This window comes from Rhopalosiphum padi, chromosome 3 (assembly GCF_020882245.1).
Source record: "Rhopalosiphum padi isolate XX-2018 chromosome 3, ASM2088224v1, whole genome shotgun sequence".
NCBI lineage: Eukaryota > Metazoa > Arthropoda > Insecta > Hemiptera > Aphididae > Rhopalosiphum > Rhopalosiphum padi.
This window is the reverse complement of record NC_083599.1, coordinates 3,073,510-3,092,775: the sequence shown is the minus strand read 5'-3', so window position 1 is coordinate 3,092,775 and position 19,266 is coordinate 3,073,510. Positions and strand designations below refer to the sequence as shown.

General features: G+C 25.3%; 1 protein-coding gene and 1 long non-coding RNA gene across 3 annotated transcripts; one reads left to right on the top strand and one right to left on the bottom strand.

The window, feature by feature from the left end:
- Positions 1-430: 430 nt before the first annotated feature.
- On the bottom strand, positions 431-14,063 carry LOC132924014 (uncharacterized). 2 transcript variants are annotated; one of them, XM_060988070.1, is made up of 12 exons: positions 13,769-14,063; positions 13,501-13,658; positions 7,679-7,880; positions 7,516-7,610; positions 7,318-7,446; positions 6,644-7,260; positions 6,476-6,571; positions 6,327-6,415; positions 6,161-6,266; positions 4,726-4,852; positions 3,028-3,115; positions 431-1,205 (listed from the first exon to the last, which is right to left on the bottom strand). In XM_060988070.1, exons 2-12 carry the CDS (start codon positions 13,544-13,546, stop codon positions 1,151-1,153), a joined length of 1,650 nt encoding a protein of 549 aa, XP_060844053.1. In that variant the 5' UTR covers positions 13,547-13,658; positions 13,769-14,063; the 3' UTR covers positions 431-1,150. The 2 variants fall into 2 exon arrangements, with proteins under 2 accessions (XP_060844053.1, XP_060844054.1); XM_060988071.1 differs by having other exon boundaries at positions 13,501-14,063.
- An 83-nt stretch (positions 14,064-14,146) lies between these two features.
- Positions 14,147-18,491, top strand: LOC132924018 (uncharacterized). Its single transcript, XR_009661285.1, has 2 exons — positions 14,147-14,535; positions 16,764-18,491. It is a non-coding gene; the product is annotated as an uncharacterized LOC132924018 (long non-coding RNA).
- Positions 18,492-19,266: the final 775 nt, after the last annotated feature.

Sequence of the window (19,266 nt, the reverse complement as noted above, 5' to 3'; positions counted from 1 at the left end):
AAAATGACATAAACTTTTTTATTAATATAATTTAATTTAATATTTAAAGATCAGATGCATATACATTATACAATAATTGAAAATAAATTAATACATCAATTGCACAAGTATATCATCTTCCCATAAAAAAAAAAAAACACTTATGGATAAAATGACATAAACTCTTTTATTAATATAATTTAATTTAATATTTAAAGATCAGATGCATATACAATAATTGAAAATCAATTAATACATCAATTGCACAAGTATATCATCTTCTCATAAAAAAAAAAAAACACTTATGGATAAAATGACATCAACTCTTTTATTAATATAATTTAATTTAATATTTAAAGATCAGATGCATATACAATAATTGAAAATCAATTAATACATCAATTGCACAAGTATATCATCTTCTAATAAAAAAAAAAAAAACACTTATGGATAAAATGACATAAACTTTTTTATTAATATAATTTAATTTAATATTTAAAGATCAGATGCATATACAATAATTGAAAATCAATTAATACATCAATTGCACAAATTAACAAGTTATTAAAAAAAAAAGTTCTCACATATTATACAACAAATAATAATCATAAAACTTTAAGTCAAAGAAAAGATCAATAAGTCAGTTAAATTTAAAGAATAAACATTTGGTTACTTTAAGTTACACTTTCTTAGTAACATCATCAGATGCTTAGCACTGTTCTCAAGAGGAATGCCACTAAACATTGCATGGAAGCATAAACCTTATTTCTAATAATAAATGTTTCTAAAAAATTACAATATTTTTCTAGATTTATTGAAAAACAATTACTTATGTGATAACAGAAAAATGGTCCTCATAGACTCTCTTATGTTTAATTTCCATTGATAAACTTAATCATAAATAATAATAAAACCATAAAAAAAAAATCAATTAAATACTTAATTAAAAATCTTTTGTATTAATTAATAACTAGGAATACTTAAGAATAACTAACCAATGCTTTGTTCATTTAACATAAACAAGGAATTGAAAAAAATATTTATAGATATTATATACAAAAGAATACTTAAATAACAAGCTATGAAATAACTTTACTACATTTTTTGTATTATTAACTAAACTAAATTAAAAATATTTTGTCCGTATATTTACAATTTTTTTAAACATTTATTATTCAACGTAATCAATTGAAGAGAAATATGTATCAACATTATCATCCAAAAATCTGAAAAACAATAAATTTTTTATGATTTTAATGTACTATATTTACTGTTATAATTATGTATTGAGGGGAAGTTGTGTTGACTGTATTATTAATGGCATTACAAATTTTACATTAAGAAGAATCTATGTTATATGTTTCATTTTTTTGTTATTTTTATTATTAGAATGAATTAACCTATTGACTTATTATCAAATTTGACAGGCTGATTTCCATAAATGCTATAGCATTCATCAATAGCATCCAGATAGTATCTTAACGGCATATGATTACGGGCTGCTATGTCACATTTACAAATAAATGTAAATATTTTCCATGGAGTTGGACTAATAATAAATATTTTTTTGATGATGCACTAAAAATAGCATTGATAATAGAACATTGTTTTATAAGAAATCAGCAATGCTTTAAGAGGACGTAGTACCCGCATGTGTTGTCTCTGTCTTACACATGTGAGGCATGGACAATTTTCATTCATCAGTTTCAATATTGTGCTGTTAGTTTTGATATTAGAGTGAACTGACCTATTATAAAATCTAAAGGTAGATTATTATCCAGGGCCCCACGTAGCCTTTTATTGATATTAATATTTTTAAGTAAGTTATGATCTTTTTGAAACTGTAGATTTTAGTTCTGTTCACTCTAGTATTAAAACTAATAGCACAATATTGAAACTTGCTAACAAAAATTTGGTATGTTGCACGTGTGTAAGACAGAGATAGCATAATATGCGGGTTCTACGTCCTCTTAATTGATATTTTAAATTTGAAGCAAGTTATGAGCATTACAAATACACTTCATTTTAATACTAAAAATATGCAAAATTTGATATGTTGTGTGTTAGTAAGACAGAGACCCAGGATGGATGTGATATCCTCTCAATCCTTTATTAGATTTAAAGAATAAGCGTATAATGCTACATAATTTATATTGCGGTTTTATTTTTTTTATCATCTAGAATTTAACCAATATTACTAGATTGAACAGTTTATAAAATGTATATTAAAACCAAAGTAAAAGGTATTTCCTAATTTAAATTAGAACTACATTTAAGTTATTAATAATATTTAAAAAAACGTAAACGTGATATGATGCGTGTTTAAAAAATATTTTATTCACTTTTTGTTCATAAAAGTACAAAAACTTTGCTGGAAATGTTATCAATAAAACTATCCCAGAGGTGTTACAATTGTTTAAAACAGAGGTTCCCAACCTTTTTTTACTACTGGCACCCTTCGTTATTATCTAAAAATCTGAAGACATCCTATACTCTTTATATTTAAAGTTTGCAACTTAAGTTTTCTTTAGCTTAGCAAATATATTTCAATTAATTTCACGGCACCCTCAATTTAATTTTGTGGCATCCTGATTGGGAATCTCTGTTTTAATGTATATCTAAAAATATATCTTTAAGAATAGTTAGGGTCCTACTTACAATGGAAATTTTAATATGGAAAACAAAAATTACAAGGAAGTATGCTGGGAGGAGAGTAGATGACCTAAAAAAACAGTAAGAATGCTGTTTTACCATGATAGTTAAATATGATGTAGGGCTTGTATGTCATTATAATGAAGCTGACAAGACACTGTAACCATAAGTTTTATCTTTTATAGTGTATGATATTTTAGATTTGAGAAAAAAAATCTTATTTTTAAATAATGAAGATTCCCTTCCATTTCTAGAACCAAAATGTTTCTAACATTAAATTTTATTTAGTTTATAAGGTTGGATTTATTTTTCTATTTTTATGGTTTTTTGGAGGTCATTATAAATAATTTCAATATTACTTGTTTAAATGAAAAAAATCTAAAAATAATTACTTACTGCATCATTTTATTAACATAGTTAATAAAGAAATCTATATGGCATTGAACATTCCATGTGTTTGTTAATATAACATACGGTAATCTCACTGAAAAACAAATATACACACATAATCAATGATACAATAAATAATAAAATATTTTCATTAATTTTATTCAATGTTACTTAATAACAAATTTTGGATAACAGACATGTTATTTACATCTCATTAAATAATGTATTCATTCCTAGACAAAGAATACACTCACACTATTTTCAAGTTTTGTTAATATTGTTAAATAGAATCAATATTATGTTATTTTATAGTAAAATATAATACCATAGGCTTGTGTGACTTGTGAAATGGACCACTTACAGTGTTGGGTAAATTATTTTTGAAAAGTAATAAAATTATGTTATTTGTTGAAATTAAGAGGACGCTACACCAGCATATTGTGTTGTCTCCGTCTTATAAATATAAAACATATCAAAAACTGTTTTGCGTAAGAGAGAACTGAGAAGGCGCTATGACATTTTCACCACATAAAGAGGAAAACTTTGGCTGTAAAATGTAATTTTTTATTTTCCGATACTGGGACTACAAAAAAAAAAAATTATTCAAGTTTAAAAATAATGAATATTGAAACAATGATCACTTTTTTTGTAAAAATGATAACAAAAATATAAAAACTATATTTCACAGATAATGTTCTCAGCTATATTTTTATATATTGCTTTATATTTACAACAGCCCGAGTAGTTCTATCCCACGCAAAATAGTTTTTGCTATGTTTTACATATTATGTAAAACTGAAATCATACATGCGGGTATAATATCTTCTTAAACATTTTTATTCACATTAAGTTTGGATTACCAAACATAATTTACATCAATGTACATTACTTTTTTATTTAAAAAGTAGGGCTATACAAATAATGTTACTTTCTTTTAAGATATTAGAATATTCTGTACAAGTAAATAAAGACTAAACAGTTAAAGTTTGTTTAAATTACTAGCGTATTACTGAAAAAGAAATTTGTAAATTACACTGATACTGACACCTACAATAACCACTTAAGAGGACGCCATATGCGCATATGTGGCCTCCGTCTTACTAGCGTACATCATAGTAGATAAGCGTTTATCAGAACCCATTTTATGTTGTTAGATTTAATATGGGAATTGATGTACTTATAATCAAACTTAAAAATAATAATATTATCTAAGGCATCACTAGGCTTTTATTGATATTTTTATTTTAAAATAAGCTATAAGCATTTTAAAGTTTTAATATTTTACATAGCTATCTCATTTTAAAACCATAATATCAATAAAGGTGTATGAAATTTTCTAAATAATATTCTTACATTAAAATTTGATAATAGGTAAATTGACTCCAATATTAAAGCTAACAACATAAAATGGGTTTGATTGAACACAAATTTGGTATGATTTTAGTAAGACAGAGACAATACATACAAGTATGACATCTTTTTAACACCCAAGATGAAGCATAAATATAAAATATCTGAAATATATTTAATTATAAACATTTCTAAAAAGTTAAACATACAAAATAAAATAGTTAACATAACTTAATACATAATTATTAATGAAATAATATTCATCAATTAACTATAAAATCAACTTTTATAAGTAAATTCCTTTAAAAATTCTAATAATTAAACATAAAAAATATATTTGTGTTTAATACATACCAAGGAATCTTAATAGATATATGGGACCATACACATAACACCAAATTTTTTTGGGTACTATATGTTCTTTAAAGACATATGTGGTGTTTGGTTGATCAACTAATCTTTTCCGAAAATGGGTCATTGCCTAAAATAGATAATATATAATACATAACTATTATAAAAATTTATATTTATTTATTTTATTAAATAACTTCAACAATTTAGAACAAGTCATGTTTTAATTAATTGGAGTAAGACTAATTATAATTTCCTCCAGTAAAAGTAGTGGTTGAAACCTTATACACCTAGCGATAAAAATGTGCTGGGATGTTATCAAAATAGTACTAATTTAGTTTGATACTTCTTTTAATTATAAAATTAAATTGAATATTACTAAGCTGTATATAAAATAAAAAATATAATAAAAAAAATGTAAAATATATTTTTATTAAGAACTAAATGAAAACTTTTTATAAGAAAGCAAGCAGTGTATGGTACCAAACTTTTTTTTTTAACACAATTATAAATTCTTATTTTTGATTCTGGGCAATGTAAAGAATGTATTGTATTTATTATGTATTAGGTTAGATGTAATGCGTTTTAATCTAAACTTAATACATTTTTTTTTTATAGCATATTAAAAATATATAAGCACAATTTTTTTTTATAAGCATTTGAAGCCAACATTTTAATTTAAAATAATAATTTTAGTTATTTTGTTGAAATGTGATATACTTTCAACACCTATATTAAATTGCTTTCATGGCGAAATGATTAATATTTATCTTTTAAGTCTTTTACAAAATGTTTTATTTAAATGGCATAAATAGCCAATATCTTAACATAAATATTTTAGAAATATCATTATGAAAAGTATAATAATGTATAGATATTTTCAAGTTCCCACAAGGAATATTTTTAAATTACACTAAAGCAACTAAAATTGTTATTCTTTGTTTAAATATCTTGTTTTGTCAATATTTAAATATCAAATGTTAAAAACAAAAAATTATGCATGTATATTTTTAAGATTTCTTAGTTTCACCGAGGATAACTTATGAAAAATGTTGAATTATATTTCCTAGCCTTGACTTTATTAAATAAACATTTTATAAACATTTTTAACAATAAAATAGATTTAAAATTTTAATAATTTATGAAAAAATTTATTTTAAAAACTTATAAAAGAAATTGTATACAATAAGTATAATTATGTGTCAGATACCACACTTAAAATTGAAGATAAAAGCATTTTTTTTTTTTGCTATAAATTATAATATGTATATGCAAACACTATTTCATTAACCAAAATTGTAACATCAATACATTTGTTGCATCACTCATAAGTTAGTCTTTGAAAGAATATCTTAGAATTTGAAATCTTTAAAAATGAAAATAATAGAATAATAAGTTTGTAGGAACTAAAAATATGCTTTGTATTTTTTATCATTACCTTAAACTGAATACCGTTCTTTATCTCGCTTTTGTATGTTACATGTGTGTGAACAATATTGTTAAAACATTCCATTAATTTTACAGACACCATCATTGAAGTTTGCCTAAAACAAATATTGTATAAAATATTTAATAATAATAAATTTAGATTATTAAATAATTACTTCTGACGATCATCTTCAGATTTATATAATTCTTCAATGAAAGCATTTGCAATGTTTGCTACATAATGAACATCTTGAAACTTAGGTATCTAAAACCAAGCAATCAATATTACAAAGATAATAATAATGAAGTATAACATGAAATGTACCTTTTTGTATCTATTGTGCATCAACCAATCGTCCATCATCACTTTTCTTATTTTATTTGGTAATATCAAAGATTGATGTAATTTGTCACCAAGACGCTAAAAAAAATTTTACAAACAAAAATAGTTTATTCAAATTATTAATTTTATTTTTTTTACTGTTTATAATACCACTGAAAATGGAATGAATTCTAAGAAAATATTAGAACAAGCACGAATAGCAGCTTCCTCTTTTAGAGCTTCTTCATCGATATTCTCTTTAGTAGTATCATCTTCAACTATGAGTTGGCTTGGTTCAGTAATTTGAGTTACTTCTTGTACTGAATCACTTGTAGTAGCATCATTAGATACTTTACATAAATCAATGTTTACGGGTTGGCTTGGTTCAGAAATTAAAGCTTTTTCTGCAACCGGTTCTTCGATATTTTTTGTAGTATCATCAAATATGTCAGTGACATTAACCTGTAATTTATCTGTTAATTTATTTTTAGTATACGTTTTAAGACGTTTAAGAACTGGTTCATATTCAGGTTGAAACTCATTAGAATAATCAATATTTGTGGACTCGCTTGGTTCAGTTACTCTTATATCTTGAATTACTTCATTTGTAATTTTTTTAGCAGCTTTGTTGGTATATGTTTTTACATTTTTTGTTACTTCACTGCTACTTGCCATAGTACTACTACTAGGAATATTTTTTGTAATTGTGTCATCATTGGTAACTTTGATTTTGTCCTTGACATCTTTATCGATAGAGTTACTTTTAGGTTCTGCTTTCTTTGATTGGCCTGGTTTTAACAAAACATTACAATGACAATATAAATAATATACTAAAAATGTATTACCTCTTTTTTGTAGATTTTTGTTTGTTTGCGATAACGTTTTATCTGCTAAGCTGGTAGAAGGTTTTTTTTTATTCTTCACAGAAAGTGGACATGGACTATTTCTTTTAGTTACTGTTTTTCTTGGCCGGCCTAGTTTTAACAAAATTTTACAATATTATCATGAAGTACAAAATAAATATGTAATTAAAAATAAATTACCTCTTTTTTTCAATAGGGAACCAACACTGATTGTTTTTTTAGGTTTTTCAATTTTTTTTTTTTTTTTGGATTCCTCGAGTGCTCGTTTTTCATCACTGTGATTATAATACATTATTTATAAACAAATGGTACAAAAATAGGTAGTATTAAAACAATGTCTTACAATTTCTTCTGTAGTCTAGCTTGGTGACCATAATTAGTGTAACTCATTTCTAAAACTTCATTTTCATCTATCCATTCGTCCCAAGTTGTTTTCCATCCTTTATAATGAATAAAATATTGATTCTCCCCATAGTCTGTCTTGCGGCGTTTCACACATTTAGCTTCATACAGCAAATCATTAAAGTATACAAACACATCGTCACCTAATTAAGAATTAAGAACATTTTAAACAAAATTTAAACTTACGTTGAGAGAAGCAAAAATGTTGTTAAGGATCAGATTTATATACAATAAAATATCACAAAATATGCGTGTATTCATAACTATAAATATATATATATATTAAAGTATAAAATAAGTTACATAAACATTTATTTATTATTGTACAATTATAAATGAAAAAAAATTGCAACATCATAAAAAAATCACATAACATGCTTAAACATGGTTTGCACGTCCAATGCGCACACCTATGATCATTAAGAATATTACTATTGCAAATATTGTTACTTGAAAACATGTATATGGAATTAAATTAAATTATATATAAAATAGGTGTTTAAATTGTACAGAAGTTCAAAGAATTACATTAAAATTTAAGTATTAGACATGACCAGGATTGTGACTTAATAGCACCAAAAAATACTAAAATATGTGCTTATATATTACCCAATAAACTTAAAAATATGCACTAAAAATGAAGAAAAGCCCTAAAAAAAAATTAACGAAAATAATTTACTAGATATGAAAATGTTATTATTATTGGACATTTTAATATTATTACTATAAATGTATAAGCCAATTTTCTTAAAAATTGATTTTTGAATGTTATGAAAAAAATATAAGTAAATATTTACCAAAAATGTGTTGTTGTTAATACAATTTTTACCTTTGTGATCACATTACATTATTTGATGTTTTTGAACATTTTTAAACAGGAAAGCTCTCTTATTAGGATTATCTAACTTGGATAAACACATTATATTTGATAATTTCATTTTGATGTTGTTGAGTATATAATTTATATAGATAGCGTTAATGTTGCATATTAATTATTTTTAAGGGCTTTTCTTCATTTTTAGTGCATATTTTTAAGTTTATTGGGTAATATATAAGCACATATTTTAGTATTTTTTGGTGCTATTAAGTCACAATCCTGGTCATGTCTAATACTTAAATTTTAATGTAATTCTTTGAACTTCTGTACAATTTAAACACCTATTTTATATATAATTTAATTTAATTCCATATACATGTTTTCAAGTAGCAATATTTGCAATAGTAATATTCTTAATGATCATAGGTGTGCGCATTGGACGTGCAAACCATGTTTAAGCATGTTATGTGATTTTTTTATCAAATTAGGTACTATAATAAATATACCTAAATTACCAAATTCAATTTTTTATATCAAAATTAAAAATAATAGAATACTTCACTGAGTGCACTCAGTAGTTGAAAGTCTGTATACAGTTTATTGTTCAGATACAATAATGATTATTATTATATATTAAAAATTGTTTTATACTTGGTTTATAAAAATGTATATAATAAACTAATAATTTTTTGTAATAATGATGGTAACCTTATTATCAAAATTATTGAATAAGAGTTAATCTACAAAAGATTTTTTATTATTACTAAAGAACGGATTTTAATTTAAATAAATATTTGTATGGAATTTAAACATCGAAATGTTTTCGATATATGTATACGTTTCATTTAATTTTGAATAAACTGATGCTAATTTTATTTTAAATATTTTACAAAAAAATATACGTATTCTGTGTTATTGTAGATTTTCCATTTTTATATTAGTATTTTACTATGTATGACACGGAACAATTAGGTCTGTACACTTCTTGACATCAAATTACAATGATTCAATATCGTATCTAGGTATTAGGCTACTCATTAGTCATTAATATATAAAAATTTGCTTTTTGATCTGTGTTCATATGGGCGTTATTCGATCACTGTATTTTTATGTCGTATCTATTTGTGTAGTTTTAATCTGTTAGTTTATTCCATATTTATTTAATAAAGTTAACTATTTAAATATGCCCAGTCACGCACACAAAAAGATCAAAAGTTAGTCTTTATTTGAAAGAATTTCCAAATAAAACTTTTAGAAGTGATGGGCAAGTATTATATTGTCAATCTTGTGAAAAATCATTGTTTATTGACCAACATCCTAATGTTATTGTTATATGATCCAATCGCTGTTATTTTAAATTTTAAAATGTCAAATTATATGTCGGTTTTAACTGTTTCCCTCACAAAGATAATTCAGAATAAAAATTTTTAATTTGTATTATGTATTATTTATAATAAATTATATTTTATATTAAATTTAAATAGTACAATATTATAAATAAATATATCTTAAGAAATAATCAAATATATAATATATATTTAAATATTTTTAATTTTATACTAAATTAAAATACGTTCCCTAATTATTACATAGAATAAAAGCAAGAAGTATCTACTTATATTATAGTGGCGTATATCTACTATATTATTATTATAGTGTACATCATCAGGTGTGTATACTGTCACTGTACACAAGTTATATTTAAATGTTACATTGAACTGTAAAATATAAACAATATCCTGTTCAATTATATCTATATTTTCCAAATAGTTTTGTATTAGAATTTTAACTAAACTAATGCAAATTTCTTGAACAACTAAAGTACTACTAAAAGTATTACAGTAGTCTTGCTAATCCAAACTAGATGGGACCAAACTCTATCCGGATGAATCAAAATGACCTTTTTTTTAAACTTACTAATAAATATTTTTCAAAAAACACCTCATGTATTTATATAAATTCAAAATTTATTGATTTACAATTTTACATTACACATTATTATTGTTATTATTGTGATAAATGTATTACATATGTACATATATCAAAACAAATTTATAGAAAATTAAAGAAAGTACGAAATATAAATTGTCCAGATTAACGATGACCAGATTATTGAGACTCTACTGTACTATGAAAGGGGGAACTGCTAAAGAGTAGGTAAAGAAAAAATTAATTAAAATTAGTTTTGTTAAAGCATTCAAAACTTTTATAAGTAAGAAAAAAAAATAATCACTAAGACTAGGGGTTAAAAAATATAGTTACTAAATATGCAATCATATTCAATAAGTAATGGAAATATTTGTTTGTTATAAACTCCCAATGAGTTGCAAATAGCTGATATTTTCACAAAAACTATCCAGTGTCATACTGAAAATGTCATCAATTCTAAAAAATGTACATGATGATTGTATAAACGCTTTATCAATGCTGTATTATTATGTTAATCATATAAAATATGTGTGAAAGTCATTAATAACAATTAATAAGATTTGAATTTTTATACAAAAAATATTGTTGAATACACACATTTGAGAAGATATAAATCAGCCAAATCTTAATAAAAAATCATTGTACTAAAAACTGGTTTCAATGTTTATGGATTTCAAATGAAGAACGCATAATATATATTAAATAACAGTATGTATACAATATATATTAATTCAACTGTGAATAAAATAAAATAATTATTAATTTACTCATTAATATTGGTTGATGATCATTTAAGATAACTATTACGTATATTATACAGTATAAACATATGTATATCAAATGGTATTTGTTAAATTAAGTTAATATAATAGCATGGAACTTGTTCAAAGCAAAAAAAATTTCCAAATTGAATTACTTAAAAACTGTGGGTTTCAAATTTACGGTACTCATTATAATTATTATAAATATGTAATTTTAATTTTAATTTTTTTAACTCATTTTAATATTACTGTAAAAGATTAATTAATAACAACTATATGGTTTTGATAAAATACAGTTTATTTTTGAACAATTTATTTGCGCTTATGGTTTGTTAGAAGGGTATTTTTTTGCACTTTTGGGTTATATTTTATGCTAATGAGCTACAGCTATAATGCACTACTAAATAAATTATTAATATATTGTATTATACATTATATTTTAACCTTTTAGTAAATTTATAAAAATAAAATATTGACTTTAAAATAGTGTTGCTATTAAAACCAAAATAAAAATAAAAATTTAACTTAATAATAATACTGACACTAACAGCGACATCTATAACAGTACGCTATGTGGGTTGTCTTTTTAGATAAACACACTAGTAGGTACACTACCACCATCAGCCACCACCAAACCAAGCCGATAAATATAGAAATAGCAATTCACAATAATAATAAATAATAGTAACTAATAAGTAGGGCTCGGAAGTTGTTGGCTATAAAAACATTAAAAAATGACCTAAAAATTACAAATATTTGTTTTAAATTAATAAAAATATTTTTTTAATTGTACTCTATTTGTGTTCTATATACATTTATTAAAGCTTACAAATTATTCAAAAAAAAATGTCCTTAAAAATTAAATAAAAAAATGTTAGGCATTTAGAAAATACAGTAAAATCCCGTTACAACAAACTCCAGGGGACAGAATTTTTTTTTCATTTCAACGAAAATTCAAATAAGCTCTTTATAAGCCCTGCTTTCCGGCAGGGGACTTTTATGACATTTGTTATAACGGGAATTACTGTATTACAAAAAAATAATAAAATGTAGGTATAATATATTATTCACTACAACACGACAATGACAACTGTAATTGGTGAGATAAAATCGGATAGGTACTAATCTTAGTCACTGATGATTTCAAAGTTCTAATTAAGTTATCGGCTTAATGATAAGAACTGAACAAATGTGAAATCAATAAAAATGACTAAAAATGTTGGAAAATGGCCCAAAAATGTCAAAAAATGACTTAAAAAGTAATAAGCACCAAAAAATGCAATATAAAAATTAGTCGTTCAGATTCACATGCTAATGAAACACATTTGTGGCCAGGAGAGCATCGTCTAAAAAGTTCCAAAAAAAAAAATGCAAAATGCATCAATTTCCGAGCCTTACTAATAAGTAATAACACAAAATATTGTATACTGTGTAGTCTATAGAATAAAGATAAAAATTAAAATATAGTTTGGCAAAAAACATTAAATATACAAATATATGAAGCTATAAAATTAAACTCAATATTATAAATGGTGACTTAATAAATTTGATTAACACATTTTTAAATTTCGTACAATTTAAAAGACTGTGGCATAGATTTAATCTTAAAAAATTCACAACACTAGCTATAGTTTAAGTTAAGCAAATTCTATGCCAATTCATCCAAGACTAACTCATATTAAATATTTTAAACTAATACATATTCTAAAACAGCGGTGCGCAATGTGAGAGTCACAACATTTTAATAGAATTATTGGCGACCAATAATTTAATACCAAATGAATAAGTTATATACTATTATAAGAAGGGGGTTGTATCAATGTATTATTAAAATAAAAAATGTTGAGGGTCGCGAATCAAAAAAGGCTGCGCACCATTGTTCTAGAAGCTCGATGAAAACTGTACAATTCACAACTGTTCAAATGCCTTCTAAGACAGCACAGTATCTACTTGTCTGTAACGACATAATACGTCCATGATATAATTCACGAACGCTGTATTAAAAACACATAAATAGTACTAGGTACCTGCAAATTTCACCAAGTTAAATTTAAGCTTGGCTTTTTATTAATATACCTAGGTACCTAGTTAACTATCATGTTTTCGTTCCATGGAATTCTTTTGTTACATTACAGTATAATATCAAGTATCAACCAAGCAATTGAACGGAGATAATATTATAAGCAGCATAATATTTGCCAAATCAAGGCATGAACTTAATAGTACATTTTTTTTTTGTAATAAAATTAACACTACCTTCGGCGAAATTGTAGTTGTCTTTCAATATGTCGTCGTCTGACATGATGTCAAATAAATGAACCACTAGAGACAATTGGAGATTTGGTGTTTAACAATCCGTTTCCTTTAAAAAGCGGTAGCAGTATAATTATGTATGTTTTATTGTATCGAAGACGCTGAAATTTTAACGTGCAGATCAATAATACGTAAAATAAACAAGTGTTTGATAGTGTATACAACGCTACAACAGTTGTAGATAAGCAAACGCTAATGGCGAAATACTAACAGGTAAAAATGGTCGAAACGAGTTAGAACGGTATCAATAAATGGCGGTGCTTGATAACGCAATTCATTCGATCTAAAAGATGCAAACTATGCCAATAGGGTACAATTCAGAAAAAACCAGCGGTCGTCATTATGACTTGGCAGAAGGCTATCGGAATTTATTCACAAGATTTACAGTATTTCAGATTTTGATCATACTAGGAAAACCGCAATGGCAACAATCAATGGTCAATGACTAACAATCGAAATTCAGAATGCGTAGTGCGTGCGGTACTACCGACTACGGCGGCTGCAGACTAACACTAAAGCGTCGGAAAGTGAAATACTCACAAAAGATCCGCTGTGCGCGTGCGGCGCGTGTGCCGTGAGCTCGTCCGTGCGTACATTGACCCAATAATTGTACACTACGGCGTAGTACTCAAAGACGTTGTAAGAACCGCCTTATGAGCTTTCCGCTTTCCTTGACATTTACATTATTGTCATTTATTTATCCGATATCCGGCGAGCGCACACGGAATAAATGATAACGGACGGACCGTCGACGATTATCATTTACCTTTATTATTATTATTATTTGAAATTTTACTCGATTCTCATTTCTCGTATTAAATAAAAGACACTTCATCACAATATAAGTTATAACATATTATTTTCAATCACACACTGTGAATCGTCGATGAATTGCAGTACGGTTTTCTATGTGGAGATGCAAACACAGACTACCGAGCACTAGCGTTAAGCCGCGGCAGACTTCGTTGTTATTCTCGAGTAGGTACCTACTGAAACATGGGATGAACTATATAACTATGGTTTGGATGCTTATGCACCTAAAATGGATTAAATTTGTATGTACTTTAAAATTAACAAATATGTTAAGTAAAACTAAGTAAAATATAAAACTAATATGTACCTTAAGGTATTTAGATTGTAGGTCAAAGGCAGTTTGCTATAAGAAGACTATGAACGAATGCTCCTGGCCCAAAAATGGATAGCGTGTACGGTGTATTTACTATGGGTGGTATCAGTTACGCAACTATTAACTCTGAGGCCGTGTGCAAAATTTATTTGGGGGCCCCAAATTAATACTATTATTTTTTACTTGTTTCTTTTGTACGACTACAGCAATTAATCAGTACTTTTTTGATATTTTTACTTGTATGGAATCATTTATGATATTATACGTACATTATACTAATTAGACAAGAAGTTTACCCTACATTGTTATATTACTAATTTGAAACTTTATACCAAAATCATTTTAATAATGTTATGTCTAGATTAAACACGCTCATGATATTTTGTAGACTTAATTATATAATATTTATAATTCATAATTAAACAGAATATAAATAACTAATAATATAAAATAAAAACATTTCAATTAAATTTTAATTTAGTAATTTTAGCAAAATATAATAATGAATCATAATTAGTTTACATTCATAAACCGTTTTTTTATGCAAATACTGCAGTATGTTTAGATTCCCATTGGGTAGGGCACACTTTTTTAAATACTTTTCTCCTAATTTTTGATTTAGTGTTATATCCTAATGCCAATGATGAATATTGGGATTTACTTGAGCTAAAGAAATAAAATAAATTCTGTACAGTTTCAAAAAATCTTGATATGCTTGGTGAAATTTTTGAAGCATCAGATATCACTATGTTTCAGTTATGAGCACAACAATGGACAAATAATGCAGTTGGAACAATATCATTTATTCTCTTTTGGACTCCAAAGTATTTTCTACTCATAACCGGTGTTCAATCATATCCTTGTCCTCTACAATTTAAAATTTTTATATTATGATTGTGTAAATTGTCTTGTATCAACTGTGCGTAATCTGTTACTCTGTGTTGTTCTAAAGCATAAATATTTTCTAAAAATTATTCTTTAATAATAATTGTATGTGTTTCATAGTAAACAATCACATACTGTATAATGACACCGACTTAGTCGATTTTTGTTATGTCTTGGGTTGGGTCTAATATGACTGAGAAGAATAACTCATTATTTATTCACATATTATATGACATGTTTTCAGATAAAATTGCAATGAATTAATTTTGAACCTTCCAACATAAATATTTGATATGTTTGGTAGGATCATTTAAAAGTTCATAAAGTAACTGGTCAAAATCAGCTAATAGATGAATTGTTTGATAAAATCACCTTCAAGTTGTACAGACTTATCACCTTTCTTACCTGCATTCCCTCATAAAGCAGTGTTTTCTGATGTGAGGGTTAAAATAACTTTAATGATGCGGTGTAGAATATTTCGTTAATATTCTACTTCTTTAGATATATGTTCTATACTTTTATCAATTGTAGAATTGTTTAACCAAGTTCCTCTAACTGTTGTAGCTTCAATATGTTGTAAGGATTTTTCATGACGAGTTATTAAATATGATAAATGTTTCCAATCATCTTTACCAGAAATCCATTCAGACCTATAGTTTGAATTATTTCTGTTTGCAAATAACCAACATGACTTATAATAAGCTTTTTTAAAAATTACAGAATAATATAGCAAAGAATGTGGAATTTTTGAACCAGTTTTAGTAATCATATTGTAATAGCTCAATAAAAAAGATCTTTTTTTATCGTCCTTTTCAAATTCAATTGAAGGTTAAGGGCCGTGGCCCAATTAATAAAATGCTCCGTTTAAGAGAATCTAATGTATCTTTATTAAAATGTCCGCGGTCAGTAGGGTACAAGCAATTTTAAATTCAATTTATCAACTAAATAATCTAGTCAAAGCTACTATTGATACCTGTATAAAACCGATTTATTTATAGACATTATAAAATGCTTAATACTATTATTTTAGGACTTGGCTCTTGCCTAATATTGATCCTCTATTTAATAATTATGCCTATGATTAATTTAATCTAAAATGAAAAACATAATATCAATAAATATTTGTAGTACAAAAAAAGCAAAAAAAAAATATTGAAACAGACAATTAATTTTCAATTTTATATTTTGGTTTTAGAGGCCCCTTAAAGCTGGAGGCCTATGTGCATTGCACAACTTTCACGCTCAGTAGTTGCGGTACTGGGTGGTATGCTGAGTCAATATGAAAATGAATCTAAATCTTATGTGTTACAGCATAGTATTACGGGTGCCCATTCGCCTACCTGTTTTAAATTATAACTAAAGACTGGATTTATATACATTTAAAATTTTAAAATATGCAAAATAATTTTTGATTATTACAGCTAGGTATTTATTTATTGTAAAACTGTAAAATTATAAAACTAAACATTAATGATTGAAAAAAAAAACTCCAATTTTATATATTATATGATAAAAAATAGACAATTTATTTGTTTTTGGAAAAACAATAAGTAACAATATGTCAATCCATTTAATACTTAAGTATTATAAAGTAGCTAACACAAACAATGTTATATAATATGAACACATTTTTATAATATGTTGACTATTACCGTATGGTATGTACACTTCGAACTACAGTCGTCAGTCTGTCAGTCCTAGTTTTGTAGTATTGACAAATGACAATAATGTTAAGCAAAATAGATAAGATAAATATATTTGATATGAAAATCAATATGCAATGAATTAGGTACCTACCTACCTACTAACTAATAAGTAATAATGATCTACAGAAACGTAATGTACTAATGTTATATTTTTAAAAATATTTAAAAATGTTGTGTTGTAGACCTAATTTATAGATAATAATTGTATATAAAACTATTAAACTAAATTAAAACATTTAAATTTATACATAATATGCAAATACATGCGTTTTTATGGAAAATATGGAAAATAAAAATTTGTAATATTATTTATTTAGGTATGTTTGATGTAAATCCATTTACTGCATGTAATTACTTATAAAAATATGAACATGCATTATTTGCAAAATTCCGGTCTTTAATTATAACATTAAATATTAATTAATCAATATCATTCATTTTTTTTTTTTTAAGTTGTTTAATTATAATATAAAATTAGTCATAAGTTAAAATAAGTTTATTATAACTAATTGTAAAAGTACATGAAAAATGTAACTTTAGAAAAACTAAAAATATTGCACTGATCTTAGTAAATTGAGTTGGTGGATAGGTAGCTTATGAAACTTGCTCCTAGACTGTTGAAGACTCAAGGTACTATACATATTTATATTTATATAGATATTTTTTTTTATTAAATGAAATCAATACATTACATTTAAAACAAGTAATAAATAGTAACATATTAAAATTAAATTATCCCCTTAAGCATAGCTTGTGGTGGGATAATTTAGTTATTTTATAAAGGTATTTACAAATTATTACATTTTTTTTTTTAAACATTGTATTAGATTTAATACTACATAAGATAAAAATAAAATACAAAATAACTTACAAATTAAAGTTTGCTTAACAACCATGTTATAATTAATTTTTTATTTATTTAATAACCAGATTTTTTGTTTATATTAAAAAAGATGTTCTTGATATAATGGCAATGCATTAAAATTAATTAGACCTAGATAGTCTAAAAAATGTTTTCCAAAACTTTTTTTTGTATACTCAGCTTTAATATCATAAGCCCTTATTTCATATTCATTAATTTTTTGTAAGACTAATAATTTTAGAAGAATATAATATGGAAAATTGTTTACACAGCAACCTGACCGGTAATACACCTAACTCTATGTAGTTTAAAACAGAAAAACCTATTAAAACATTTTTACGCAAACATAGCTAAATTCTGTTGTGTTATGACTTATGAGAGACCTTAATACATTTTCAGAACAACCTCCTCAAACTATTAGTCCATATTGGAAAATTGAAAATTGAATTATATAACACATTATACGTTATGGTGCATATGGTTTCTTGGGATAGTATATTGTTTAGTTCAGTGTGCCTCAAATAAGTGAGTCGCAACTCATTTTTGGGTCGTACAAGCTTTAAAATTGGGTTGCAATAAGTCTCTTTTTAAAATAAAAATTATATAAGGTAAAAAAAATTTTTTTTAATTATTAAACTTAGAAAATTAATAAATGAAAAGACCTACTTGCACACTACACGTTGTAAATGTACATTTTATTTATTCAGTTTTAAATAGTACTACTGCAAAGCATTAAGTAATTTTAGTTTTTTTACAAAGGTTCGTGGGTTGCAAAAAATGTAGGCCTAAAAAAATGGGTCGCAAGTCCAAAAAGGTTGAAGACCACTGGTTTAGGTTATACATTTTGAAAATAACAGATCTTAGGCGCATAACCATATTTGAAACATGTATTTTCCAGCGTAAGTTTCAGTCGAAAATTAAACCTAAATATTTTACTCTTGTTACTCTGATTATTTTTTAACAATTACATGAGACTGACAAAGTATTATTTGTACCACAAGAGTGTATATCAATATCATCTATTGGTATATAAACATAAGTTATGGAGAATGCAACAAATACACTCTTTTTTATATTTAAGATCAGTTTTTGTTCAGATAATCTCTTAAATACTTTGTTCATTTCAACAG

Excerpts from the sequence above, each read along its gene's own strand:
- LOC132924014 (XM_060988071.1), bottom strand. The coding sequence starts at position 13,546 with ATGTCAGACGACGACATATTGAAAGACAACTACAATTTCGCCGAAG. Across the intron at positions 4,853-6,160 it reads AGAACGGTATTCAGTTTAAG|GCAATGACCCATTTTCGGAA; the intron begins GTAATGATAAAA and ends TATCTATTTTAG. Across the intron at positions 3,116-4,725 it reads ATATCTATTAAGATTCCTTG|TGAGATTACCGTATGTTATA; the intron begins GTATGTATTAAA and ends TTTGTTTTTCAG.